This window comes from Mobula birostris, chromosome 3, assembly GCF_030028105.1.
Source record: "Mobula birostris isolate sMobBir1 chromosome 3, sMobBir1.hap1, whole genome shotgun sequence".
Classification (NCBI taxonomy): domain Eukaryota; kingdom Metazoa; phylum Chordata; class Chondrichthyes; order Myliobatiformes; family Myliobatidae; genus Mobula; species Mobula birostris.
The window spans coordinates 120,062,721-120,071,279 of NC_092372.1; the positions used below are offsets into that span (position 1 = coordinate 120,062,721).

The 8,559-nt window shown below is 45.3% G+C and overlaps 1 protein-coding gene across 1 annotated transcript; it reads right to left on the reverse strand.

Moving 5' to 3' along the window:
- Positions 1-7,068: 7,068 nt before the first annotated feature.
- Positions 7,069-7,979, reverse strand: LOC140194688 (achaete-scute homolog 5-like). The gene has a single exon (XM_072251944.1). It carries the CDS (start codon positions 7,689-7,691, stop codon positions 7,089-7,091), a length of 603 nt encoding a protein of 200 aa, XP_072108045.1. The 5' UTR covers positions 7,692-7,979; the 3' UTR covers positions 7,069-7,088.
- Positions 7,980-8,559: the final 580 nt, after the last annotated feature.

Genomic DNA, 8,559 nt, shown 5'->3' on the forward strand with positions numbered 1-8,559 from the left:
CTCGCAGGCATGAGGCCTGGGGCAGTCTCAGCCTCAGCCCCGGCCCCGTGGAGAGGGGAGCAAATGTTGCTGAAGAGCAAATGGAAGCAGCCTAACCCTTGCCTCGGGTTACGACACCCTGCCTTTTTTCAGTCTAACTGGGTCGGTGTTTATAACTTCCCAACACCAGGTGGTGCCCTGCACTAGGACCTGCGCCCTGCCGCCCGGCTACGCTTCCAGTCTGTACCCCGGCACCCAGCCTATGGCCACTCTCGGACCTATCCAAATCGGCATAGCGCTTAGATCGATGCAACCTCAGTCTCGGTTTAGGTGTACGGGCTCCGGAACCCCTCCACACCGACTCCCCTCTGCTTTGCTCAGTCTGACTACGTCTCCGTCTCGAACATGCATCGTACCCGCACGGCTCAACCCTCGAGTCAGCCTCGCCTTCGCTTGCCTGTTCATTGTTTGTGTTTGATGGTTTACCTCAGGAGAAGTGTTATTACTGAAGTATTTACTGGTATTTCTTATCTTCCGAACCACCAGTCAGCTTTCACCCAACTCTGGTAGCGCCATGTTAAACCAGGTAAAATACAGTACAGTAAGTTCAGTAACATTAATGGTAATGTGGGATAGCACTCAATGAGATAACTTGGAGCTACGTTCCCTGAAGTAACTGACATTGATACATTTTGTCATGCTGCGCTGTGTTTAACATCAGGCACACTAATATTACTGGATGCAAACACGAGGAAATCTGCAGATGCTGGAATTTCAAGCAACACACACAAAATGCTGGTGAACGCAGCAGGCCAGGCAGCATCTCTAGGAAGAGGTACGGTTGATGTTTCGGGCCAAAACCCTTCGTCAGGACTAACTGAAAGAAGAGATAGTAAAAGATTTGAAACTGGGAGGGGGAGGGGGAGATCCAAAATGAAGTCAATTGACTTCTCTAACTTCCGTTAATGCCCCACCTCCCCTTCATACCCCATCCATTATTTATTTATTAGTATTATATATTTTTTTCTCTCGCTTTTTCTCCCTCTGTCCCTCTCACTATACCCCTTGCCTCTGGGCTTTTCCCCCCGCCCTTTTCTTTCTCCCTAGGCCTCCTGTCCCACGATCCTCTCATATCCCTTTTGCCAATCACCTGTCCAGCTCTTGGCTCCATCCCTCCCCCTCCTGTCTTCTCCTAGCATTTCAGATCTCCCCCTCCCCCCCCACTTTCAAATCTCTTACTAGCTCTTCCTTCAGTTAGTCCTGACGAAGGGTCTTGGCCTGAAACGTCGACTGTACCTCTTCCTAGAGATGCTGCCCGGCCTGCTGTGTTCACCAGCAACTTTGGTATTTGACTGCTACTCTTGTCCGTTAGCAACCCTACGCACCCGCACCCCCCACCCCACCGGGTCAGCTGGTCTGCAAGAATATTGTCGATATTAAACCGGTCCGCAGTGCAAAAAAGGTTGGGGACCCCTGATTTAGACTGTGTGCTAGCAGATGAGATTTACAGGGAATGAAGGGATTTAGACTGTGTCCAGGCAGATGAGATTTACAGGGAATGAAGGGTGTGAGGGGATCCTGGAGTGCCCTTATTAACTGTTTGAAGAGAGACAGAGAGAGACATTCATCATTGATGGTTTGTTTGGAAAGGAGAGAGAGAGATGAAGATTAACAGTGGACTGTCACTTTAAGACATTGGAAGTAACTTTGGATTTCTACTGAGTTTGGAGTCGGAGACAGCACCAAGCAGCTTGAAGGTTGCTATGGTGACCAAAGGCAGATTGTTGATGTTACTTTCAAGGACTTGTTGCCTGCTTGCACTCCTTTACAGACAAAGGAAGGAGGGACTCTTTGAATGACAGGTGATGCTCAGCCTGGTGAAATAAATGAGAGGTCAGATGATACAGACCTCAGACACATGATCTGGACACTGAATGAGCATTGCTGTGCCCGCAGAGAAAGTGGATTTTTGGAGGATCGATCAGGTGGATCAATCCAAATTGCTATTCCATCGGTGAAGAAGGGGTTAACTGGTGGGGAGTTGTCTATGTGTCCACCCTTGCCGGGGTGATAGCTCCACCACAGGAAAACCGGTCCCCCTGGTTTAAGTCACAGTCGGTGACTTATAAAGGATCTCGGAGGACAACGAGAAGATCGACGGCATCAGCTCACCTGAAGACTCAACTCACTCTCTCTCTCTCTCCATCACTACTCAACTAAATACCACGAACTGAACTGAACTGAACCTTAATCACCATCGTAAGACCGTATCTTTTTACCTCTAGACTTAAAGAAGCTTGGTTTTTTCATACATATATATTCCACACTTACTTTTATATATAATCATTGCTAACCTGTGTGATTTATTTACTTCGATATTACTGTATTGCGTAGTTACTAATAGTATTAGTTTATAGCAATGCGAGACTCCAAAGTGCTCTCTATTTCTGCTGATTTCTTTATCCCCATCACGGGGTATGTGACAAGGGATTTAGACTGTGTGCTGCCAGATGAGATTTACAGGGAATGAAGGGATTTAGACTGTGTGCTGGCAGATGAGATTTACAGGGAATGAAGGGATTTAGACTGTGTGCTGGCAGATGAGATTTACAGGGAATGTAGGGATTTAGACTGTGTGCTGGCAGATGAGATTTACAGGGAATGAAGGGATTTAGACTGTGTCCAGGCAGATGAAATTTACAAGGAATGAAGGGATTTTGACTGTGTGCTGGCAGATGAGATTTACAGGGAGTGAAGGATTAAATTCCTTAAGCCTTAAATTCTCATAAGGCATGCTCCCCAATCCAGGCAACATCCTTGTAAATCTCCTCTGCACTCTTTCTATGGTTTCCACATCCTTCCTGTAGTGAGGCAACCAGAACTAAGCACAGTACTGTACTCCAAGTGGGGTCTGACCAGGGTCCTATATAGCTGCAACATTACTTCTCGGCTCCTAAACTCAGTCCCGTGGTTGATGAAGGCCAATGCACCGTATGTATTCTTAACCACAGAGTCAACTTGCGCAGCGGCGTTAAGTGTCCTATGGACTCTGACCCCAAGATCCCTCTGATCCTCCACCCTACCAAGGTTCTGATCATTTATACTATATTCTGCCATCATATTTGACCTACCAAAATGAACCACCTCGCACTTATCTGGGTTGAACTCCATCTGCCACCTCTCAGCCCAGTTTTACATCCCATCAATGTCCCGCTGTAACCCCTGACAGCTCTCCACACTATTCACAACACCCCCAACCTTTGTGTCATCAGCAACTTTACTAACCTATCTCTCCACTTCCTCATCCAGGTCATTTATAAAAATCACTAAGAGTAGGAGTCCCAGAACAGATCCCTGAGGCACACCACTGGTCACCGATCTCCATGCAGAATATAACCCATCCTACAAACCCTCTTTGCCTTCTGTAGGCAAGCCAGTTCTGGATCCACAAAGTAATGTCCCCTTAGATCCCATGCCACCTTACTTTCTCAATAAGCCTTGCATGGGGTACCTTATCAAATGCCTTGCTGAATCCATTGTTGCATACCTCATGGATATGTTGTGACTGTCTTATGACCATGATGTCATTGAGTATCTTATGAGCATGAGGTGATGGTGGGGTGATGTAATTTTCCCACCAGTATGAGGTCATGTGATGACATGTTCACCACGGGTATAAAAGGGAGACTCCTGGAGTGACACAGTTAGTTTTTAAGTTTAGTTTGTTATTTAATTCGTCAGATACTCCGTTATGCTGCATATTCGGCTTATGACGCAGTTTCATCTTAAAATGGAGTTCTACTTTCTATTGTAAGTAGTATTGGAGAGTGAAGACCTTACCAAAGTACAGGAATTTGCCAAGTCGAGTAAAGCTGATATCGTTCGGTGGTTTTGGAGAGGATCGACCTTTATTGAATTTTTGTTCAAGAAAAAATGACCTAAGGCAGGAAGGATTGCGCAGTGTCTATTCTCCAGAGGAAAAGGTCAGTTCCTTTAAACCGTTTTATTTCCGTCATCGTGAATCCTGCGGACAAGGCAGGTTCTGGCTGGGATCAGTAGTAGTGTCACGTCTTCAAGGAATTCTTTACTTCAGAAAAGTCTCTCCTAATTGACTGTATAAATCTCTTGGACTTTCGAATTTACCATTCTAAGAACTGTGTTCGAATTTACCACTTTAAGAACTGTTTCCGCATTCACCCTTTTAAGAGCTGTTCCAGAGTTGCCGTATAGCAGTTAACTTCCAGTTAAATTAGTCGTTTGAATGTTTTTCACTATTGTTGAGCAGAGTTTAATAAATGTTTGTTTGTCTTTATAGAACCTGACTCAATCGATATTCATTGCTGCCGGTCACATAACACCATATACACTACATCTACTGCTCTACTTTCATCAATATGTTTAGTCACATCCTCAAAAAATTCAATCAGGCTCTTAAGGCACAACCTGCCTTTGACAAAGCCATGCTGACTATTCCTAATCATATTATGCCTCTCCGAATGTTCATAAATCCTGTCTCTCAGGATCTTCTTCATCAATTTATCAAGCACTGAAGTAAGACTCACTGGTTTATAATTTCCTGGGCTATCTCTACTCACTTTCTTGAATAAGGGAACAACATCCACAACCCTACAATCCTCCGGAACCTCTCACGTCCCCATTGATGATGCAAAGATCATCGCCAGAGGCTCAGCAATATCCTCCCTCACTTCCCACAGTAGCCTGGGGTACATATAATCTGGTCCCGGTGACTTATCCAACTTGATGCTCTCCGAAAGCTCCTGCACATCTTCTTTCTTAATATCTATACGCTCAATCTTTTCAATCTGCTGCAATTCATCCTTACAATTGCCAAGATCCTTTTCCATAGTGAATACTGAAGCAAAGTATTCACTAAGTACCTCTGCTTTCTCCCTCGGTTCCATACACACTTTTCCACTCTCACACTTGATTGGTCCTATTCTCTCACATCTTATCGTCTTGCTGTTCACATACTTGTAGAATACCTTGGGGTTTTCCTTAATCCTGCCCACCAAGGCCTTCTCATGGCCCCTTCTGGCGCTCCCAATTTCATTCTTAAGCTCCTTCCTGCTGGTCTTATAATCTTCTAGATCTCTACTCTATCATTACCTAGTTTTTTGAACCTTTCGTAAGCTCTTCATTTCTTTACCACAGCCTTTGTACACCCTGGTTCCTGTACCCTACCATCCTTTCCCTGTCTCATTGGAACGTACCTATGCAGAACTCCCCATAAGTATCCCTTGAATATTTGCCACATTTCTTCCGTACATTTCCCTGAGAACATCTGTTCCCATTTATACTTCCAAGTTCCTGCCTGATAGCCTCATATTTCCCCTTACTCCAGTTAAACACTTTCCTAACTTACCTGTTCCTATCCCTCTCCAGTGCTTTGGTAAAGGAGATAGAATTGTGCTCACTATCTCCAAAATGCTCTCCCAGTGAGAGACCTGACACCTGACCAGGTTCATTTCCAAATACCAGATGAAGTACAGTCTCTCCCCTTGCAGGTGTATCTAAATATTGTGTCAAGAAGCCTTCCTGAACACACCTAACAAACTCCACCCCATCTAAACCCCTTGCTCTAGGGAGATGCCAATCAATATTTGGGAAATTAAAATCTTCCACCATGACAACCCTGTTATTATTACACCCTTCCAGAACCTGTCTCCCTATCCGCTCTTTGATGTCCCTGGTACTATTGGGAGGTCTATAAAAAACACCCAGTAGAGTTATTGTCCCCTTCCTTCTACCGACTTGCACAACCATATACTTCGCTATACTGTAGTCCATCTGCCACTTTGCCAGATGTTTTAATCTCTCTAAGTCCTTTTGCAGACTCCCTGCTTCCTACATTACCTGCCCCTCAACCTATCTTTGTATCGTCAACAAACCTGCCTATAAAACCATTTCTTTGTTGCCGATTAATACCCCTTCAGCTCATTTTCCAGCAGTCTGATATACACTCTCACCTCTCTCTTCCTCTTCATATATCTGAAAGAAACTTTTACCCTATTGGCTAGCTTACCCTCATATTTAATCTTATAATTAAAAAATTAGGAAATTTTTATTTGTCTTCTGTTGGTTTTCAAAATTTTCCCAATCTTCCAGTTTTCCACTAATTTTTGTTTCATATGGCTTTGTTGAAAGTAGAGTTCTATTCTGAGTGTATTCCACCAAACCCATTCCTGTACTTTCTATTCACCCCACTGTGCGTAGAGAGATTCATTTCCTATTCCACTGTACTTCATATTAATTGCATATTGTCTTAGTAAGTTTTCTGGTCATTTCAGAGTTGAGCACTTGGTATTTATTCCACTGCCCAATGTAATCCATTTACCTCAGCATTCTCGCTGGCATTCCATTTACTGCTCAATTTCATTAACCCTATAATGAAATCCCAATATCCCCATTATACAGTATATAAAACTTGGGTTAGGCTGCATATTATGTGTAAGTGTTCATTCCAAGGACGTGGAGGTTTTGGAGAAGTTGCAGAAGATGCTTACCAGGATGCTACCTGGATTAGAGTGTCTGAGCCATGAGGAGAGGACGGACATACTTGGATTGTTTTCTGTGGGGTGTTGGAGGCTGAGGGGAGACTTGGTAGGAGTCTATAAAATTATGAGAGCCATAGAGAGAGCAGACGGTCAGAATATTTCCCCAGGTTTGAAATGTCAAGTAGTGGATAATTTAAAGAAGCGTGGGACAGGTTTTCAATTCAGAAAGTGGCAGGTGCCTGGAGCAGACTACCAGGCCTTGTGGTGCAAGTGAACACCACGGCAGTGTTTAAGAGGTGTGGATAATGTAGAGCAGGAGTTCCCAGCCTTTTTTAATGCCATGGATCTCTGCCGTTAACCAAGGGTTGGGAACCCTGATGTAGAAGCAAGAGAAATTTAGTTTAATTCAGCATGTTGTTCAAATCAAACACTGTGGACCAAAGGGCCTGTTATCGTGGTGTACTGTGTGTGATTGCTCAATTAAACTCCGGCACACCATGAGTATTTTTTATTTATTAAAATTATTGTCTTTAGTAATAAAACAGCTGGCTTTGGAAACTGCATGATCTGCACCATTGTTCATAAGTTACACCATCAGCCATGGTCAGAGCTGGAGGTGTTCCTTCCCTCTGACTCACAATAGGGAGAGGAGTGTTTCGATTCCCCATCACTGTTAGGGTCCTGCTTGGAGATGGGAGACTTGTGAGACCTTCTGTCCCGCTGGGGCTCCTTGGTTAACTGAGGGGGGCTCTCCGGGTTGTGGCTGAGTAAGTCCTGGAGGTACTTGATGTACCTGACCGCAGCCCGCAGCGTCTCCACTTTGCTCAGGCGCTTCTCCGACAGTGGCCCCGGAAGGTGGTCGCGCAGCCTGGCGTAGCCCTCGTTCACACACTTAACCCTCTGCCTCTCCCTCTCATTCCTCTTTTGAATGAAGGCCGGCTCAAAGGGACAGTCATAAACGCCAAAGTGTCCATGGAACGGCATGTAGGGGAACACGCTGCTGTAAGTATCGTAGTAGGTGGACTCCAGGCTGGTTGGGTAGACCAGCAATGGGACGTGTACCAAACTGTCAGCATGGGGAAGGTGCTGACTGTGATGTGTGGATGGGTCAGCCACTAGTGGTACGCCCAGCTGCATGTAGTTAGAGGCACCCACTGCCCTGCTGTCTAGCAATGACCTGGGATAGTTACTGTTCATCCTGACTCTTTGATTAGAAGGCGAAGAAGCAATCCTACTGTTATAAAAAGCATTAAACTGATTGCTGGGTCACCTGATAGCACTGGCCCATTTGGGACCGGAGGTGGGATCAGCACCTTTCACTCGCTCCCCAGTCCTGGGACAGAAACCCACAAGTGACACATATCGCAGTCTCCTTCAGGCGAGTCCAGGCGATGAACTCCCTTCTAACTCCTCCACCCCCCCCCCAACTCTATCTGGGCCTTGAGCTTCACGCTGCAAATGAGTGGGTGGTGAAGCCGCAGGGGTCTCCCGTGCACCCGACGGAGGGAGCAGAAAGCCTGCTGATCTGCTGGAACTGAAAGGCTGAGGAAGGTCAGTCTGTTCAGGTGTCCTTTACCAACCCTAGAATGGAAAGGAACATATTATTGATTGTCAATAACTGTGCCGTTACTGTCAGTCATAAAATCACGTCTAACAAATCTCATAGAATTTTTTGAGGATGTAACTAGTAGAGTGGATAGGGGAGAACCAGTGGATGTGCTATATTTGGATTTTCAAAAGGCTTTTGACAAGGTCCCACACAGGAGATTAGTGTGCAAACTTAAAGCACACGGTATTGGGGGTAAGGTATTGATGTGGATAGAGAATTGGTTAGCAGACAGGAAGCAAAGAGTAGGAATAAACGGGACCTTTTCAGAATGGCAGGTGGTGACTAGTGGGGTACCGCAAGGCTCAGTGCTGGGACCCCAGTTGTTTACAATATATATTAATGACTTGGATGAGGGAATTAAATGCAGCATCTCCAAGTTTGCGGATGACACGAAGCTGGGTGGCAGTGTTAGCTGTGAGGAGGATGCTAAGAGGATGCAGAGTGACTTGGATAGGT

Excerpts from the sequence above, each read along its gene's own strand:
- LOC140194688 (XM_072251944.1), bottom strand. The coding sequence starts at position 7,691 with ATGAACAGTAACTATCCCAGGTCATTGCTAGACAGCAGGGCAGTGGGT.